Raw genomic sequence first — 21,353 nt, forward strand, 5'->3', positions numbered from 1 at the left:
ACTATCATTTTTGTGAAGTTCTAAAGACAATTCTTGTTATTTAAAGGATATATAAAAAATAAAAACCCTTTGAGAAAACTTTTTTGTTTTATGATTTTTGTGAACTTGGCGGCCTGGCGGCCCAGCGGCCTAGCGGTCTAGCGGCCTAAAATTTTAATGTTGTAAAAGTTTGGAAAATAATTGAAAAATGACTCTTTATCAGTTTTTAAAGACATATCTTATCATAAGGAAAAAAAAATCACATTTAAAAAGTTTTTTTTCTCTAGCGACCCGGCAGCTGGAAGTTTACAGTTGTAAATCAAATAAAATTACACATAAATTATCATGACGAAAGACAGTTATCTCTTTCTGTCTTTTCCTTTCTGCCAATTTGCCAAATATTTTACCAGCATTTGCTGAAATACGATAATGACACCACGGTTATACTTAAATAATACACAAGCTATGTTAAGATACATTCATCTGAAATGTATATCCGCTGTTCTTCTTGTGAACAAAGGCGATTTTTATAATTTCAGCCTATAATCGGTAATAGTAAAAAGGGAAAATACATGTTGGATGTTCATCTATGTATTCTTTTCTCTATTTCAGTTCTCGGTTTCAAAGGAAATACATGTATAATTATAATATCTCTCCGTTTTGTCGAGAAAATGTCCGTTTCGCTGGCTTTTAATTTTTCAAGACATGAAAATCGCTAGTTTGAATAACTTTTATGTTAAACTCAAGTTATATAAACACGATAAATTAGAGTGTTGAGAAAAATCAATAGACATTTTGCCCTGCCCCATTGCCCCAAATACCCGTTGAATTGTGGGTAACTTCTGTACATGTCTGGGAAAACCAACTTTCATTTTTGCATCAAAAGCAAATGTGAAAATTGAATTTTCTAGCGTAATTGTCGTCAAAGGGTTGGTTAAAATGTAAGTTTTTGTTATTTTAGTTATAATATTTTTTTTTCGCTTAAACTGTTTCTGTTATCATATTCTAACAACATGCCAAGTTTAAAGAAATTCTATTGAACAGTTTAATTTTGCCTATATGTCTATATGAAAACCCCCGAGGATGGCATTTATTAAGTAGAGTGGCCTTTACTTGGGTGGTCTTTGTCATGGTTTTTACACAGGCACGAGTATCGGACCTGGGAAGAAAAAATATGACCAGGTTGATAAAAAAAAACCTGTGTTCATCTTAAAAGTGTCAAAAAATAAAAAAAAATGTAAATAATGACCCACTTTAAAAATATACTATATAAGTTAAGAGAAGGCCGGAAACTCCAGATTTGAGACTACGAGCAAGGGATTCATTTCCCGGGCCGATGTGAAAATGTGAAAACAATTGGCCAGACAATTAAAAAAAATTTTAATCACTATTTCACGTTTGTATTAAGCTTCAAAATGAGACCGACCCCAAGTCTCTAGCCCTTCCCGATCATGAAATATCTATCAGGAAACGAGCGAATTCGTGCATGCTTAAAATCCTTGGTAGACAGAATTGCGGCACAACAATTCGGTACGTAAACATAGACTAATACATGTATGTCAGCTGAGTACGGGTCAAAATCACTTGAATTTACTAAATAATATTACTAAATACATTAAGTTGGACCGCTCACAACTGTCAGTAGCATCTGATACACACGAGTTTCGAGTTTCAAACCTTTCCACGGTCTTTAGATTCCTTTCTACGCCATTGTCAATCAGCTGTCCGATATTTTGTAACGAGTCTTCTGATTGGCCAATAGCAACGAAAACCGCAACGTTTCACACAAGGATGCCTAATGGCGTAGAAAGCGATTGAAAGACCGTGTAAATGTTGAAACTCGAATCTCGTGTGTATCAGATGCTACTGACAGTTGTGAGTGGTCCAACTTAATGTATTTAGTAATATTATTTAGTAAATTCAAGTGATTTTGACCCGTACTCAGCTGACATACATGTATTATCCCGAAACAACCAATTTTCAATCACAACCTAAATTCAAACACATTCTTAATTCTGTGGCACTGATGTCATGTCTGACTAAATTGCATAAAGTCACATGTTGTATTAACTTCAAAACTTGCAGAAATGCCATACTTGATTAATTGTCAGTTGTTATCAGTAAAACAATAAGAAACTGTTTGTTTTAAGTGACACAATATAAATTGTCCAACTTCAACTATATCAAAATAGTCACTTGTTTAAAATAGTGGAAATTTTTTTCCAAGCAAGTTAATTTTTTTTATAAAGTATTGGCTAAAGAGTTTTACCATTTACCTCAGTCCTAGGTGTATTTAAAGCATTTATTTATATGATGTACCACTAAATATTCATCAGACTTTACATGGGGGTCCTTATTAATAAAATCTTATATTGTTATCAATTTTTTTCATGTGATGATTGTAGAATAATTGTTTTGTAGGCGATAGCAATTGGCAGATCTAGACAAGTTTCCGTATTTGCTAGTATTATAAAGTGGGGAAGGTAAAATGCTGTAAAGATTGGATGCATTTATCATTTTGCACCCCAAATAGCGTACTAAGAAGTGACACCTTTAACTGCCTTTTTATACACATTAACAGTAGTCATACTACTGCATTGTACTTTACATATGTTATAACATTTAGTGTAAGTTTTTTAAAATCTTGAAAATACTGTTGAAAATCGTTGAATAGACTGTTGTGAAATTTTCTACAATTTTAAGTGGCCCTGATTTATCTTGAACAAATTTTCCAAAGTGATTACCCTGCTGTTTGAATTTAGGTTAAAATATTTCTGAGAGTGACCCGAGTGGGTCATATCGTTTTTATTGAATTTCTAAGAAAGATCAAGACTTGTTGAAAATGTACCAACCTTAAAATGAAAAAGTGTTGATAGATCCATTAATAGCTAAAATAAATTTAACGTATAATTTCTCCTTCCATTTATTATTGGCTAAAAATGGCTTAACTGATTGAATATTGGTTGTCCCGGGATAGTCTATGTTTACGTACCGAATTGTTGTGCCGCAATTCTGTCTACCAAGGATTTTAAGCACGAATCCGCTCGTTTCCTGATAGATATTTCATGAACGGGAAGGGCTAGAGACTTGTGGTCGGTCTCATTTTGAAGCTTAATACAAACTTGAAATAGTGATTAAAGTTTTCTTTAATTGTCTGTCCAATTGTTTTCACATCGGCCCGGGAAATGAATCCCTTGCTCGTAGTCTCAAATCTGGAGTTTCCGGCCTTCTCTTAACTTATATAGTATATTTTTAAAGTGGGTCATTATTTACATTTTTTTTTAATTTTTTGACACTTTTAAGATGAACACAGGTTTTTTTTTATCAACCTGGTCATATTTTTTCTTCCCAGGTCCGATACTCGTGCCTGTGGGTTTTTATACTGATTGCTAGTAAAGAAAATACTTATTACATGTTATTACTATATGGGAAATAAAATGTTAATTACAAAAAAAACTTTAAATAGACAAAATCTACTAAAATTTTAATGAAAATAAAACTATTTTGTGTGACTAATAAGTGACGACTTTTTTGCATATTGTGACTTTCTTTTGGTAATTAACGTTTAAGTGTTGTTTGCATTATGTAAATAACTTTTCTTGTTCACTTTAAAATATTTTACCTTTAATTTACATTGCATTTTCAAAATTTGCATGAAAACTAGCATGAGTCTGGAGGTATGCTGCTTTAACATATTTTTCATTGACCTAATTTTCGTGAACAGAAATATATTTAACTAGTGAAACTTGATTTAATAGATTTGTCTTAAACGTTCATGTTTTATTAAAAACAAGTATTTGTTTCAACTTACAAATTGTCAATATTAGAACTTTAGCCCTATTAAACGGAACAAGGAATTTTCGGTATGGGCTTTTTAATTTATTGTCAACAATCTTACTTATTTTCCTTTTACTGCTCGTTTGTGTATAAGTCCCAGGCCCCTGGAAAACAAAAAAATATGAATATGATTTTTTTTTCTCTTATAACTTTTAGAAGATAAGAATGTCTTGAAAACGTATCTAAGAGTCGTTTTATTTCTTTGACATTAAAAATTTAAGGCTGTTAGACCGCCGGACCGCCAGACCGTCAACTTCACAAATATGATTTAATAAAAAAAATATCAAAGTGATATTTTTCTTGTTATATATCCTTTAAATAACTTAAAATAACAAGGATTGTCTTAAGAGCATCATTAATTGCCCTTTTTATTCTTTTTATAACATAACTACAAATTAAAATTTTAGGCCGCCCGGCTGCCAACTTCACGTCGCCAGGTCGCTGGGCCGCAAGGCCGCCAACTTCACACCGCCAGGCCGCCTAGTCGCCAACTTCACACATCTTCATTTGTTTAACTTTTCCGTTTCTTCAGACAATTTCTATACAGTTTACTTAACTGCTGACTGTACACATAAGCAAATCATTACTGTAAGGTCTCTACTACTACTGGTAAAATCAATTTAATTTCTCTATAAATAAGTGTTTAAAATTCCAACAACCTCGTAAAACAGTTTTATTATAAATATGTTTATGGTGTCCTCCCGAGCTATTGTCATGCCGAACTTATGTAAGAGTTTGTTTTAAGCAGACGGTTCAGGACTTGTTTATATTGTTATCTAGACCCTTCTCGTCTGTAGTTGATGTCTTCAAACTATCTGATAAAGTGAAGAAAGTGGACAGTGACCTTACTTTAAAACTGTGTTATCCTGCTGGATATTAATTAATGTCAAAAATTGATCTAAAATAAAATCATGCGACGTTGGTGCCAATATTTGCTTCTCATATTAACAACTTCTACGTTTTTAATAGGAATTTCAGGATTTATTCTATCACCTGTAAGTCCTAGTGCAAATGTTTTCGTAAATTGCGGTGAAATTGATGGCGTTTGGTCACAAACAGACGCTGGCTTTTCTTTCCGAGGAATTCCATACGCCAGTCCACCAGTTGGAAAATTAAGATGGCGGCCCCCGGAAGCAGTGAGAAAGGAGAACAATAATTGCTGGAATGGAACATTGAAAGCTCATAACTTTCAAAGCCCATGCGTTCAGAGAGATCCAGCGAATAATTCGAAGATAATTGGAAATGAAGATTGTCTTTATCTAAACGTCTTAACGCCGACATTAAATTCGTCTGCTAAACTTCCGGTAATGTTTTGGATTCATGGCGGATATCTCTTGTACGGAAACGGGAACCAGTACGATATTGGCTACGCTCCGACATTAGCTTTAGCCAAACAACTTGACGTTGTATTTGTCAGTATAAATTACAGACTAAATGCATTTGGATTTATGGCTTTAGAATGGCTTAAAAATGGTTCACCAACGAATACTTCCGGTAACTATGGTTTCATGGATATGATTGAAGGACTTCGTTGGGTTCAGGAAAATATTCAAAACTTTGGTGGCGATCCGAATCAGGTATGTTTAATTATTCGTGCATCTTTCAGCAAATCCCAAAACATTAAGATGAATGGTTAAAGATTGTTTGATTATCCTACCAGGATATATGAATTAACAGAAACGATATTAAAGATTTGAGTTCGATCCACTGAAATGAACATTCATATATGATTTATGTTCATTGTTGTTATTTTCGGCGTTGTGTTTTTTGATTAGTTGTGTTATATGGAAAATACTGCGCATGAAAAATTTAACCTAAAGAATATGTTGCTAATGCATGATTTCGGCATAATGATGAGCGTTTAAATGAGGACATGTGACCTGAACATGACAATTGGTTTTCATCAAGCATTATGAAGGATCTGGTGAACGTACATTACTTAGTGAATATTATCATACATTTGTCAAGCTAACAATGTATTTTAACGTTATATTTATGAAAAAGGTTACGGCATTTGGGCAAAGTTCTGGTGGAACAGCACTGATAGCTCTTTTGTCCTCGCCGCTATGCAAAGGCCTTTTTGACAAGGTGTGGATGATAAGCGCTTCGCCGGTCATGAATAAAACAGCCTCAGATGCATTCAAAGATAATGAAATCTTTATAAAGAACACTGGTTGCCGTGACGTATCTTGTTTGTATAAGCTCTCACCTAATGACGTTATAACTAACGTGCCGTGGGACGTTTATCCGTACTGGGCAATGGAAGATCTTCTTGGACTTCCTGAGCTTGGTAAATTTGATGGTGCATTGGCTGTAGTTGACGGTATAGCTTGTTGAATATTTACTGAATTATCACCAAACCAACATTTTGCAATTATATAAGATGTTAAAATTTGAGGGTCTATAAAACGAACATATCAACATATTGGTTTAAACATATGTATTCGATATATTTACATTTTGCATGATGAACAATATTTACACAATTATTTTGGTATTGAGAAGAAAGCTATGAAAGCTTACGAGTGCCCTCTCTCATTTTATGAATCTTAATCAAAGAAGATAAGAGTAATCATTTTGTCGATAACACAAAGCCGCCGTCATAAAAATTTAAGCACGCTAAATTTGCTTTGAGTAGATTATCAGAACCAAAAGCATAAACCGGCATTAATTTTAAACAAAGTCACGGTACATGTACTCATATCTTTATATATGTATGTTTTAACAAAATGCATATTGAACTTTATCAAGGATATGTGCTACTTGAGACACCGTTCGAAACTTGGTCACGTGGTAATGGAGTTGATGTCCCAGTTATGATAGGTTTGAAATTATCTCATCTTTAGAAACGTCTAAATATTTCATAACACATTTTGTTTTAGTTAAAAGAAACACCTTTTCAAATAGTTACAGACACTTTACTTTTCATTGGCGGAAAAAGAAATTTTCTGTAATTCTTTAGGATGTCTTGGTAACAACTTAGATGCCATGTATCACATTATTGTAATGTTTATGAGGGAAATAAGATGTATGCAGCTACAATTCATGTTAAAGGTGTTAGCTTACATTCAGAAAGATCAGATATTTTCACAAAAGATAAAAGAGAAGTCGCCATACTTTACTTTTTTATCTTATAAGTGTCAACATCTCTTATCATCGTTAAGTGCCACTAAAATGTTCATTTCAGGCACTACAGCACAAGAAGTCGACGTGGCTCCGTTTCCAAGCGAGATTCTTAATTGGACATGGCAAACTAATGACTATGAAGACCATGTGACAAAGAAACTAGGGACATTCAATAATATGATTGGGAGAACTGCGTTGAGTTTATACCCAGCAAATGTATCCACGCCAGAGTTCCAGTTCACTACAATGGTAACAGATGTACGGACCGGTTGTGGCACAGACTATTTGGCAACCGTCCTGGCTTCCGGGAATAAGTTACCAGTATATCGTTACATTGCTACATATTACACAAAGGGTCAATCAGCAAAACCATTTGCTTCGAAATATCCGGTAAATTATGCATACCATGGCATTGATTTGTTTGGCTTTTTCCAAACTATGAATGTTGTTCTTGGAACTGCTCCTGGGTCGCTTGATACTAGATGGGAAAATCGTGTGCAGAGCGAAATAATGGCGTTTGTCAGAACAGGATCGCCTGCTACAGGTGATTGGGTACAATATCCTGACGTCACAGCTGAACTAAACACGGAGACAAAAACGTTCCGCAGTTACCATGCAGCACAGTGTGAGTTTTGGTTACAAAATGGATTCTTCTCCTACTCTTGGATAAACTGATTATTTATATTATTTTTATGACAGTCTTCGAATAAATGTGAGACGTCAATATAAAAGCATAGAAAATTTCCTCATTATTGAAGTACTGTAAGCGTTTTTAATATCATGAATGTGAATTGTATTACTCGTAATATTGGATACCATATAAACTCTTCTACCATGTTTATGTTAATGCTTCAAAGCCAAGAGTTACAAAAAATAGAGTCAATATGTTACCTATCCAATGAAATAAACGACACAAGGCCAATACGGACATTAAACATTGCAATACAATCTCTATTTCAATGTAAACATATGTTACGTTATATACTAAAAGTAAATATAATATGAACACATAGCATAATTAAACAAACTGGCAGTTTTTTAAGATTAGCCAATTCAATTGGACAAGTTATAAGGACTGCAGCTTCCCAAACATAGTTTACTTCAAATACATATACTCATTAGGAGTTTCCTAGATTTCAATTTTTTCTGCAATAAAAGTCTGAACGAGACAAAAATAGTCACAAGTGTTAAACAATCAATAATTGAACACACAACATTCAAAGAGTATGACACGTGGGTAACAGGGCTCTGCCAAAGTTATGCATGTATTTGTTGTTTTAAATAGTACTTTCTTTCTACTTGTTTTGTCCCTCTAAATATAAAAGTTGCCTCTAGTTTAAAAATACAATACAGCATGTACTGTGGAGTTGCTGCAGCAATAGAAATCCAACAGTAAAACTATTCAATATCGAACACCGCATCCCATTCTTAAATGTACATTATGTAACATACTGTAAAGAAAACGTACTTAAACATTTTAACACTCTGGGGAAAATGATTTAAATTATCTTAAAGCGGATAATTATTCAATTTTCGTTTTCCACTTTCGGTAGATAACAGTGTGCTACAAAATATATGTACTCATTTAATGAACGCAGAAAGAAGTTTTCGGATAACTGATTTAAAGAACAGTGCTATAAATTGTTTTGAACTTCGATTTTCTTTTCATAAATAAAATAATAAACAGAAAATTGATTGCTGATTCTTTTCTAAACTGATTTATTAGTATTACTGCTATTTGCCGTTAGCAATTTCTTTAAAGTAAAAACGAAAAATTATGTAAAAGGCTCTTATATTTACTTCCTTCTACAATTTTTTGGTTGGGTTTTATATCGCAGCTACACAGTATATGTCATATTGAGACTTTGCAGCTTTACTGGTGGAGGAAGACATTAGGTACCCGTCCGTGAATTATTTCAAACACGAACGCGCATCTAAGTAGAGCTAGCTGGATGGCTTCATCATATGTAGGAATCTAAAGTCCCTGACGGGATTCGAATCAACAACGGTGAGGATCATTTGGGCCTACTTTTAACTTATTAAATGAAATAAATAGTCATTGCTGATGTACCACACATTGTACCAGGTACTGATTTTACTTTGTTTGTTTCGTATAGTTTTTATTACTTACCCTGTTATATTATTAACTGAAATAAATTATAAATATTTTTTGAAATAAGTTTCATATTTGTTGAACATGTTTTCTATTAATAACAAGATACTTTTAAGTTGCTTCTTTGTTATCCAAAACATCACACGATGATTACGCTAAGTTAATAACAATTTTATACAGAGCGATATTTACTTTAAAATAAATTCGAAGAAGCGAACGCTCCTTTAAGTGAACGACTTTAAACTCAACAAAACATTGCGCCAGACATAAACGAAAAGACGAAAAAACAAACAAATCTTTTAATTAATATTTAATATAATAAAGAAAGTCGACAAAACATTATGTTTGTATATAATATATGGCCACTTCATTATAAACACGTTATAAGCAATTAAATAATGTATAAAATATACATGAAATGAAACAATTTAAATCATAGTGCATGATTCACTAACATAAATATATATTAATACGGTATGTTAAACATAACTTGGAATTATACAAAATTATTGGTGTTTTGTTAAATTCAATTCTTTTGTTATTATGTTATTTACATAAGATGCTAAAATTTATAAATCATCATTAAAATAATAAGAATTTATACTCATTAATTGAATATAGCTGAATATCAAAAAATAAATTTCATTCAATTGCGAACTTATTTATTATGTTACTAATATAAAATGCTATAGAAAATATATAAATCATCATTAAAACAATAAAATATTCCAATTTATTTAATATTACTGAATATCAATAAATCAAATTCATTCCGTTGTGTACACTTCGTTCGAATTTACTTATGTAAATCCGCCATTAGAAACACATACAAAAATGTTTGTCGTGGATTTGTTCTATAGACAGCAGTCGTCTGTTCCAGGGCTGACTAACTGATACATTTTGATGCAAGTATTTGGCTCCAAATAATAGAACACCAAGTTAACGTCTCTTCTAAACAACTATTAGTAACTTAAATAACAGAAGAGACGCTGACTTGTAATAGAAAATTTAATTGAAGTAGAATGAGGGATACAGCCAGTTTACTTGAAGTAATTGGTACTTGAAGTAGCAATACATGGATTTCTTAGTGAACCACACTTTCTACACAAAGTCACTATGCATAAAGTAATAAAAACAATTATAAATGCGGGTTAATAAATCTGACAATAATGTTTAATGCAAAAGACAACAAAAGACAAACTTTATTCAATCATGAAATAAAATCATAATTATATACATATATATCAGATTAAAAAAATATTTAGGAAAAAAGTAAGAGTTAAAAAGAATAAACACTAATCCATACTTTTTTTTATAAAAATATTTAGTAAAAGAGAATGATAATTAAAAAGAATGAAAAGTGATCTACATGTATATTTACCACGGTACGACTTTACTTTATAAATATATACATATCGTCTTGAAGATACATGACACAAAATGTGACTAAACAATTTGACTAAATGTTCATGATAGCCATTATATTCAATGCCTTTTAGCAACTTAATTGCAAGTTAAACTATATACAATTATCATTTCTGCTTTTGTGACAGATTAATTATTAGAAACAAGAAGTTTAAAAAAGATACTCGGCTAAAGTATTAACTGTTAAACATGCAAAATTATGTTATTTCTACGTTTAAATAATAGCATTAATCATAATGTTCATGATGATAATTAAACAAAGCAGTAATAAATTATACTTTTGAGAAAACTGCATTAAAACAATTATCGATTTTTTATTTTAAAAGTATTCACTTTTGAAATGTATTTATGCAAAATGTATCAATAACCATAGCTTATTATAATACATGTTGAATAAACATTAAAAACATATGAATCAGAAGGTAATGTAAAATATTAAAAATTATAAAATTCAAAAGAATTAGTTATGCTGACGAAACAAGTTTTAAATATGTTTTGAAAAAAAATGTGTACATACACCACACACCTACAATAAACAGGTTCTTAAGAATTATCCAGTAATTTATCCCAAAAACAGCACTTAAAAGAAAATACATTGTTGGTATATACAATCCTGACGGTAGTTGCAAAATCATGACCTAAAATATTCAACATCTGGATGTAATATCCGAAAGATGTAGTCAACAACGAAAAAAAATTCATCTTGGTAGCTTCATATGATCAGCTTTAACAGAAGATAAAAATTGACAAAAAAGCCAAAATTGACAAAAACTGTGCTACAGCTGTTGACACTGTCTCTGTTGAAACTATCTGACCTTGAAGCAGGTCTATCTGACCTTAATACATGTCTATTCTTTGACCGTCGTGTAGGCGAATTAGCTGAAATTGGTACCATATCATAACCATAATCAGAATACATAAAGTCATCATTTTCAGCTGATGCATAATCAGTTACAATAAGAGAAGTAAATGGCGTTACAAACCTATATAGCAAAGCTAGTCTCAGTGCCATTTTATTTGCATAATTTCGTTGATATCTATCAAGGGATATTTCAGCTTCTTTTAAAAGATGTTTCACCTTTTGATACACAGCCAACCGCGTCAGCATATTTGCTTCGTTGCCAACTATCAAAACGGTTGGAACGTTGTTAAAAGTAATATCATTTTGGGCACCTATTAATTTCACCGTTGGGAAAATGTCCTTTCCAGGAAATGTTGAACCGCTTATAACAATTTCACTTCCACAATCATATAATGGCAAACTCCTTTGTGTAATGTCGGTCACAAAACCTTTCCCCGCAACTTCAAAATCGAATCTCAAATCTTTATAGTAAGGGTTTTTAATATCATTGTAGGTGGAAACTAATTCAGATTCTGCTAATGAATTATCAGTTTCTTTTATAATTGTCAAAGTACCTGCGTTTTCATACGCGATTTGTTGTAGAAACTCTATATCGGCATTTCGACCAAATGCAATAGTATTAATTGTCGTTTTACAACATTTCCTGCGCACATGGTTTTTGTTCCTCACATTTGCTCTAATACGTATGGGATGTACTACACCAATGGAAGGTTCCCCGTCAGTAAGGAACACAATGATTTGACCATATCTTTCAACCGACTTAGACGTCCCAAACAAATCGATAGCTTGAAGCAAAGCATCGTTGATATTTGTAGATCCTTTCGATATGACATTATCAAAAACAAATGATTTTGCTGCATTTATATTTTCTGAACTTCCCCTCTGAAAGCTTGTCTTCCACATTGTTGAAATATCATTAAATATGACAATACTGAAATAGTCTGTTTCTCGTAGTTGTGAAAGAATGGATGACATAGCTAACCGCACATGCTGTATGGGGTTACCACTCATGGAGCCGCTGATATCAATTACAAAAACAATTTGTTTGCTCATGATTTTATTCTCCGTGCATGGACCCGAAAACAAGTAAACAAAATATCCGTCGTTGTTGATAAATACCATTCCACCGTTGTCTTCCAATTCTAGTTCATACTCAACTTCGAAAGGCTTTTTAAGACCCTCAACTGCTAATTCTTGTTCCGTTTCACTTGGTTTCCACTGCACAGTTTGAACGTAATAATTTCCGTGAGACAATGCACCCTCTTCAGGAAAAACTCGTTGTTTCAGATAGGGAGTCTTATATGAAAGATATTTAAACTTTTGTTTTTCTTTATAACTACACCTCACTTTTAAGTTAGGAATCACATGATTAGAGTCAATAAATAACTTCTGAGAATATTTTTGAGAATGACGATGTAAAAACTCTTCATATTCTAATAGGAATTCCACTTCAGCATTTGCAGCAACGTTGACATCAATTCTGAATATTTCCAAATCCAAATCAACGCGGATACTTTGCTGGCTCACAAGTCCTGCTGTTACATTATCTTTTTTTGCTTTGTCGTAAGCATCTTGCGCATTTATCTTCTCTGTAATTTTAGCTTTGATCCTCCTGCCGCCAGTTATTATTACGAAACTTGTAATATACGCTTCTTTTGGTAGACGAACCCGAAACGCCACTTCTTGATCCGCTGAATTCCGGTTTATCATCAAACTTCTGATGAAGACTTTGGCATAACGAAAAACCGCTTCGGATGTTATTTCGAGCGCTTGCACATCTACGTTATTTATTCCTTGACACTGTACAGTGTTAACAACAGTAAGAGCGCAAATAACTAGGACGCTCAATATCGTAGCAAATTCTTTCATAATTAATCCGTAAATGATATTGATATGATGTCATTAGTATGTAGAAATTCGGGAGCATATATATGCCCTCGAAACAGTTTACGCTTAGCAAATAGTAAAGTTTTTATGTAAATTCCATTTCAAAACAAACATGGCTGAATTTCTGCTGTATCGTTAAACATGTGCATCATGTGATCCACGCGTTATGTTAAAATACAAGATACGCAGTTTGTAATTAACGAGAAGAGGTAACTGTGTAAGTTCATCTTGTATTTCAAGATATAGGCTTCTTATGGTTCTTTACTTAAAATGATTCATTGCAGAATAAAGTATGTTAAACCATACTTAAAATGTTCGTGAAGTTGGCAGCCTAGCAGCCTGAAGTTGGCAGTCTAGCAGGCTGGCAGCCTAGCAGCCTGGCAGCCTAGTAGGCTAAAGAAAACTAAGAATAGTACAAACATGAAAACAGTCGGAAATACATTAGTAGCACTTCTTTAGATCATTCCACGCCTTTTTTCAATATCGTGATCTTTATTTTTTAAGATGTTGAATATTATCTTAACATAATTTTTTCATTCTGACGCTTCGAAATTTGAGAAGTTAGCAGCCTAGCAGGATAGTACAAACATGAAAACCGTCGGAAATGAATCGGTAGCATGATAGAATGTCTGTACCGAAGTACGATAAATTAAACATAAAGCATTTGCCTCTCTAAAATAAGCCGACACAGTGGACTTACAAATGTACGAGACAACACGTGTGCAAAAATATATGGCAACTTGCGAAATAATTTGTTCTTGATTTTTTTAATCAAATTATGAAATAGTATTATTTTGCAAATAAAGAATTAGCTGTAATATCAGAATATAACAAACAACAATATGTATATCCACATACAAGGGATGATAAAATTTAACCGGACTTGATAAATGATTTATCAAATGCTTAATACATTTACATAAAAGTACACAGAACATAAATTTGAATCTATCCCCTGCAAAAAGAATAAATAAATAAATAAACACCAACGAATAAAAATAGAATAAAAACACCACAAAAGCTTTAAAAGATGAAATCTTATGTTGTTTAGTTGTTTTTACCAGTGTAAATAATGGCATTGACATTATATTACTTGTCAGTGATATTGAAAAATATTTATGATCCACAATGATTTACAACCTCAATAAAAGTAAGGTGAAATTGTTATTTATTTCTTCTTATCATTATATTTTAACCAGCATTCAGTAATCAATACTCGCGATGTTATTTATGATAACGTGTTGTCAGGGGAGATTACTATAGCTACATGTTGTAACTGCGTAAGGTACCGGAGATTAGATTAAGATTTTTTAAAGGTATATATTAGGGAGTAGAGCCTCGGTGACACATATCTGTTCTTTGCAAAAAAGAGATCTGATGCGTTATCTCATTTTTGAGAGTTCAATGTTGTTTTTTTATAAACTGGTTTTAGGAAATCAGGGTTGTACCTGAGGCTTCAACAATCATAATGGGATTAATCCCTTCCTTACTAAAAGCTTAAATCAAGGGTGACAACTGATGTACGCCATTCAAGCAGCAGACAGGCGAAACATCAAAGTATGGTTTAAATGAGTATTACATAAATATAATGTATTCTGTTCATAATGATGTTTGTTATTATTTTAAAAGTAACATAGGGTTTTATTTACAAAATTAAGTATTCAAAAGGAATTGCAAGTATTATTGATTTAACACTGTTTATTATCTTTTTATTTCATGTTTTATTCTATTTTATAAAAAAAAGAGACGGGATTTAGGAAATTGCCAAATGTGTGTGTGGTCAACAGTTGTCTGTGTTTATGAATAATTCTTGTAAAGCAATTACTTTAAAATCCGAATGTAACGAACATATAAAGAATGCACTTTTGTTATTGAAGTACTCGCCCCTGTCTTTTAATTAAATAATGGGTTTATGTTCAAATCTTTTATCACTAAATTTATATTTCAATATCAAAAAATTTTTTTTTTTTCGTTACGTGTTAAGTGCTAATCTGTTCTGATTAATACAATGTATAAGCGCGTTCCACAAATTCAGCAATAGTTTAGTTATCAATTTTATCAAACAAGTGTGTGCATTTTAGTTAACAATTTGAGCTAAGATTTTCTAATTTATCTTTGAGATTGTTTACATTTAACAATATCCATTTGAAGCTTCCCCTTGAATATAAACTCTACTTGCCCCACCCCATGATTGATTTTAAACAGCAGCTGCCGATCAGCATTTTTCCCCCGCTGTTAAGAGCACGAAACTATTAGAAAATGGAGATTTCCAGATCTTAGGTGCCCATCTGTGATTATTTCAGGCACGAACGGGCACCTGAGTAGAACCACCGACGTTTCGTAAGCTAGTGCGATAGCTTCATCACATGTTGGAATCTAAATTCCATGTCGGGACTCGAATCCACAGCGCTGATGGGCAAGTCCTACAATTAGATTATTAAATGAAATAAGCAGTCATTGCTGATGTACCACAAATTGTTTCATGTACTGATTTTACTTTGTTTTGTTTGTTTCTAATAGATATTTTACTTACCATGTTATCTTATTAAATGAAATAAATGATAAATAATTTTAAAAATAAGGTTCACATTTGTTGAACATGTTTTCTATTAATAACAAAGATACTTCTTCTTTGTTATCCAAAACATCACAAGATGGTCACGCTAGGTTAGTAACTATTTTACACCGGGTGATATTTACTTGAAAATAAATTTTAAGAAGTGAGCGTTCCTAACTCAACAACACATTGCGCTAGACATAAACAAAAAGACGAAAATGCAAACAAACTATTTGATTAATATTTAATATAAAAAAGAAAGACCACAAAATTATGGTTGTATATAACTTTTGAATCAATTGTATGGCCGCTTCATTATAAACACGTTATCAGCAATTAAATTTATACATTTATTCTTTATTATAGTCTCATCTATACACATATATACATATAAAACATTTAAAACATTGAATTTGTATATAGACATTCTCGAAAGAATTACAAGAGACTTGTTATAGCTAATACTAAGAGGGATAACTCCACAGTCCATATTATAGAAATGTATAATATGTATTTTGTCATAAAAGCACTATCACGCAATATAAAAAAGGTTTTACAAAATCATTTTCACTCATGGTTAGACCATGGATGAACTGTTCAGTAGTGATTATCAAAACATAGGGATAAAACAACTTATTTATGTAATTTAAAAGATATCATATTCTATATTAAATTTTCTATGTGTTTAAAATTATATTAACTGTTCACTCCAGGCAGGAGGTGAGATACAGACATTACATCACATTCTTGTTTATGTATTATAAATCAATGTTCTAAAAAACTAACACTTATTTAAAAAAAATAGAATTGTCAGTGAAACAAACATACTTAAACTGTCAGTATCTGTATATATACACCCCATCTCCTACATAGAATGAGATAATATAATTTTGCTTTACACTATTTACGCTACTAATACTTAATAATAAAAAGGATATATGACTAATCCTGAAATGTAGTCTGTTAAACTATTAATATAAAATAAATAGTGTATTCAATATACATAAAATGAAACAATTTACATCATAGTTCATAACACGTTAACATAAATATATTTTATAAGTATGTTCAACATAACTTGGAATAATAAAAGCTATTGGAGTGGTTATTAAATTCAATTCTTATTATCATTAGATGCTAATATGTATAAAACATCATTAATATAGTAAAAAGTCATTTCTTAAATATTGCTGAATGTCAATAAACCAATTTCATTCCATTGCGTGCTTATTTATTATGTTTTTAATATAAAATGCTAAAATGTATAAATCATTATTGAAATAATAAAAAATTATACTCATTTATTAGATATTGCTGAATATCAATAAATCAATTCCATTCAATTGCGTACTTCGTTCGAATTTACTTATGTAAATCCGCCATTAGAAACACATACAAAAATGTTTGACATGGATTTTTTCTAGAGAGATTCCAGGGTTGACTAACTGATACATTTTGATGCAAATATTTGGCTCTAACAAACGAAACAAAGTTAAAGTCTCTTCTGAACAACTATAAGTAACTTAATTAACAAGAGCTCTGACCAAATTAATGATTTGGAACAGGAATTTTAATGTTGTAAAAGTTGTATACGAGATAAACCTAGTTTACTTGAAGTAATTGGTAACAAAACATGGATTTCTTAGTGAACCAAGCGTTCTACACAAAGCCACACATCTATATTATGTAATAAAACAATCATAAATACGGTTAATAAAGCTGTGTAAAAGACAACAACAGACAAACTATATTCAACCATGCAATAACTAAATATTTATACTCGTATATATATGTATATTAATAAGATTCAAAAATATTAGTAAAAAAGTAGAAGAGTTAAAAAAGAATAAACACTGATCCATACTTTTTATGAAAATATTTAGCAAAAGAGAATGATAATTAAAAAATGAAAAGTGCTCTTTACTGTATTACATAAAAAATCCCATTCTTTTTATTAGTTAAAAAGAATTGTGCTTTTAGGACATATAGATGATCTATTGTATTATGGTATGATTTAACTTTATATAAATATATACACCTTGTCATGAAGATACCTGACAGCAAATGTGATAAATTATTTTCGAAAGGATCATGATTATGGTTATTTGCACACCTTTAATTCGTTGCCTTTTGCAACTAAAATATAAGTTAACTTCTATATATAATCATAATTTTCTGCTTTTATGACTGTCACAGCTTAATGATTACTACAATGTAGTAACTGCATTAATGTCGTTTAAAGCTGATGAGTAAACTGGCTAACAAATAATAACATTAATCATAATTTTCATGATGATAATAATAAAGCAATGGCAATAACAATATAATACTTTTAAGAAAACTACATGTACATAAAAACTGATTATTGAAATTTTCAAGTATTGTCATTTGAAATGTATTTATGCAAGATATATGAATAACCATAGCTTATTATAATACATGTTACATGAACATTCAGAACATCAAAATAAAAACGATATGAATGAAAAAGTATTACAAATTATAATATTCAAAAGACTTTGTCATGCTAATGAAACAAATTTTGAATATGTTTTGAAAAAAATAATGTGTACATACATCACACCTTCAAACAAAAAACAGGCCCATAAGAAATAGGCATTAGTTTATTTCAACAAAAAGCACTTCAAAGAAAATACATTGTTGGTATATAAAATCCGTATGGTAGTTGTTAAAATCATCCCCCCCCCCCTAAAATTATCAACATTCGGATATGCTATCCGCAGGGTGTAGTCAACAACAAAAATAATTTTATCTTGGTGGCTTTATATGATAAGCTTTAACAGAAGATAAAAATTGACAAATAAGCCAAAATTGACAAAATCTTTGTCACTGCTGTTGAAACTATACGAGCCAAAATCTGACTTTGCTGACATTCCACTTCCTGACCGTCGTGTAGGCGAATTAGCTGACATTGGTACCATTTCAAAACTATAATCAGAATACATAAAGCCATCATTTCCATCTGATGCATAATCAGTTACAATAAGAGAAGTAAGTGGCGTTACAAATCTATATTCCAACGCTAGTTTCAGTGCCAAATTATTTGCAGCATCTCGTTCATTCTTATCAAGGGATATTTCAGCTTCTTTTAAAAGCTGTTTCACCTTTTGATACACAGCCAACCGCGTCAGCATATTTGCTTCGCTGCCAACTATCAAAACGGTTGGAACGGTGTTAAAAGTAATATCGTTTTGGGCACCTATTAATTTCACCGTTGGGAAAATGTCCTCTCCAGGAATTGCTGAGCCGCTTATAACAATTTCACTTCCACAATCATACAATGGCAAAATCGCTTGTGTAAAGTTTGCCTCAGGCAAACTTTCCCCCGCAACTTCAAAATCGAATCTCAAGTCTTTATAGTAAGGGTTTTCAATATTATTGTAAGTGGAAACTAATTCAGATTCTGCTAATGAATTATCAATTTCTTTTATAATTGTCAAAGTACCTGCGTTTTCATACGCAATTTGTTGTAGAAACTCTATATCGGCATTTCGACCAAATGCAATAGTATTAATTGTCGTTTTACAACATTTCCCGTGCACATGGTTTTTGTCCCTCACATTTGCTCTAATATGTCTGGTATTTACTACACCAGTGGATGGTTCACCGTCAGTTAGAAACACAATGATTTGACCATATCGTTCAACCGACTCAGATGTTCCAAACAAATCTATAGCTTGAAGCAAAGCATCGTTGATATTTGTAGATCCTTTCGATAGAACATTATCGCGTACAAATATTTTTGCTGCATTTATATTTTCTGAACTTCCCCTCTGAAAGCTTGTCTTCCACATTGTTGAAATATCATTAAATATGACAATACTGAAATAGTCTGTTTCTCGTAGTTGTGAAAGGATGGATGACATAGCCAGCCGCACTTGCTGTATGGGGTTACCACTCATGGAGCCGCTGATATCAATTACAAAAACAATTTGTTTGTTCATGATTTTATTCTCCGTGCATGGACCCGAAAACAAGTAAACAAAATGTCCGTCGTTGTTGATAAATACCATTCCACCGTTGTCTTCCAAGTCTAGTTCATACTCAACTTCAAAAGGCTTTTTAAGACCCTCAACTGCTAATTCTTGTTCCGTTTCACTTGGTTTCCACTGCACAGTTTGAACGTAATAATTTCCGTGAGACAATGCACCCTCCTCTGGTAAAACACGTTGTTTCAGATAGGGCGTCTTATATGAAAGATATTTAAACTTTTGTTTTTCTTTATACTTACACCTCACTTCCAAGTTAGGAATCACGTGATTAGAGTCGATAAATAACTTTTGAGAATACTTTTGGGCATGACGTTGCAAAAATTCCTCATATTCTAATAGAAATTCCACCTCAGCATTTGCAGCAACATTGACGTCAATTTTGAATATTTCCAAATCCAAATCGTCGCGAATACTTTGCTGGCTCACAAGTCCTGCTGTTACATTATCCTTTTTTGCTTTGTCGTAAGCATCTTGCGCCTTTTTCTTCTCTTTAATGAGAGCTTTGATCTTCCTACCACCAGTTATTATTACAAAACTTGTAATATATGCTTCTTTTGGTAGACGAACCTGAAACGCAACTTCTTGATCCGCTGAATTCCTGTTTATCATCAAACTTCTTATCAAGACTTTGGCATACCGAAATACCGCTTCGGATGATATTTCGAGCACTTGCACATCTACGTTATTTATTCCTTGACACTGTACAGTGTTTACAACAGTGAGAGCGCAAATAACTAGGACGCTCAATATAGTAGCAAATACTTTCATATTTAATCCGTAAATTATATTAATATGATGTCATTAGTCAGTAGAAATTCGTGAACATACATGTGTTCTCGAAATAGTTCACGCTTACCACATAGTCAAGTTTATATGTAAATTCCTTTCAAAAACAAACATGGCCGAATATTTCTGCTATATCGTTAAACCATACTGTATCATGTGATCCACGCGTAATGTTTACAAACTGATAATCGGTGTAAATTTATGAAAAGTGGTTCAATAATAAAATACACCCTTTAACTGTGTAATTTCATCTTGTATTTTAAGATATATGCCTCTAAGGATTCTACATAGCATTTATATATGTTAAATGATTTCTGTTTAATCATATTTTATTGCTATATACATGTAAATGATTTATAACAGAATGAAGTAAATTGTCTGGTAAATTAATAAAATATGCCATGCACCAGACATAATATGGTTAACAAATTTACTTTTTTTCAATGTTTAAATGGGAATTACTAAATGTACTGTTAGTTTTAAAATATGCATGTATATTGTACTATTACGCTGATATATAAATAGAATGAGACTTATTTTTTATATGAAAATGAAAGAATTAAGAAAAAATGCCAAGTTGACTTATAAACTCTTATTTGAAAGTTAACGTTTTTTTCCTCATTTGTGTATAAATGTATTGTCGTAGTTCGGATATGTTGTCAGTTTGTTGTTATGTTAACCGGATGTTTACAAGAATGTTTGTACCGATGTACGACAAATTACACATTTAAAGCATTCGCCTCTCTAAAATTAGCCGGCACAGTGGAC

At 31.9% G+C, this 21,353-nt stretch overlaps 3 protein-coding genes across 3 annotated transcripts; 1 reads left to right on the top strand and 2 right to left on the bottom strand.

Annotated features, from left to right (window-relative positions):
• The first annotated feature begins 4,727 nt into the window (after positions 1-4,727).
• Positions 4,728-9,243, top strand: LOC132739275 (neurotactin-like). The gene is made up of 4 exons (XM_060726950.1): positions 4,728-5,393; positions 5,821-6,139; positions 6,568-6,639; positions 7,004-9,243. The coding sequence occupies exons 1-4, from the start codon at positions 4,728-4,730 to the stop codon at positions 7,615-7,617; spliced, it is 1,671 nt and encodes a 556-aa protein (XP_060582933.1). The 3' UTR covers positions 7,618-9,243.
• Positions 9,244-9,350: 107 nt separating this feature from the next.
• LOC132739280 (inter-alpha-trypsin inhibitor heavy chain H4-like) lies at positions 9,351-13,392 on the bottom strand. The gene has a single exon (XM_060726956.1). It carries the CDS (start codon positions 13,209-13,211, stop codon positions 11,193-11,195), a length of 2,019 nt encoding a protein of 672 aa, XP_060582939.1. The 5' UTR covers positions 13,212-13,392; the 3' UTR covers positions 9,351-11,192.
• A 1,242-nt stretch (positions 13,393-14,634) lies between these two features.
• On the bottom strand, positions 14,635-20,771 carry LOC132739281 (inter-alpha-trypsin inhibitor heavy chain H4-like). Its single transcript, XM_060726957.1, has one exon. The coding sequence runs from the start codon at positions 20,565-20,567 to the stop codon at positions 18,570-18,572; it is 1,998 nt and encodes a 665-aa protein (XP_060582940.1). The 5' UTR covers positions 20,568-20,771; the 3' UTR covers positions 14,635-18,569.
• Positions 20,772-21,353: the final 582 nt, after the last annotated feature.

Source organism: Ruditapes philippinarum, unplaced genomic scaffold (assembly GCF_026571515.1).
Source record: "Ruditapes philippinarum isolate M1 unplaced genomic scaffold, ASM2657151v2 ctg8213_1_1_1_1, whole genome shotgun sequence".
NCBI lineage: Eukaryota > Metazoa > Mollusca > Bivalvia > Venerida > Veneridae > Ruditapes > Ruditapes philippinarum.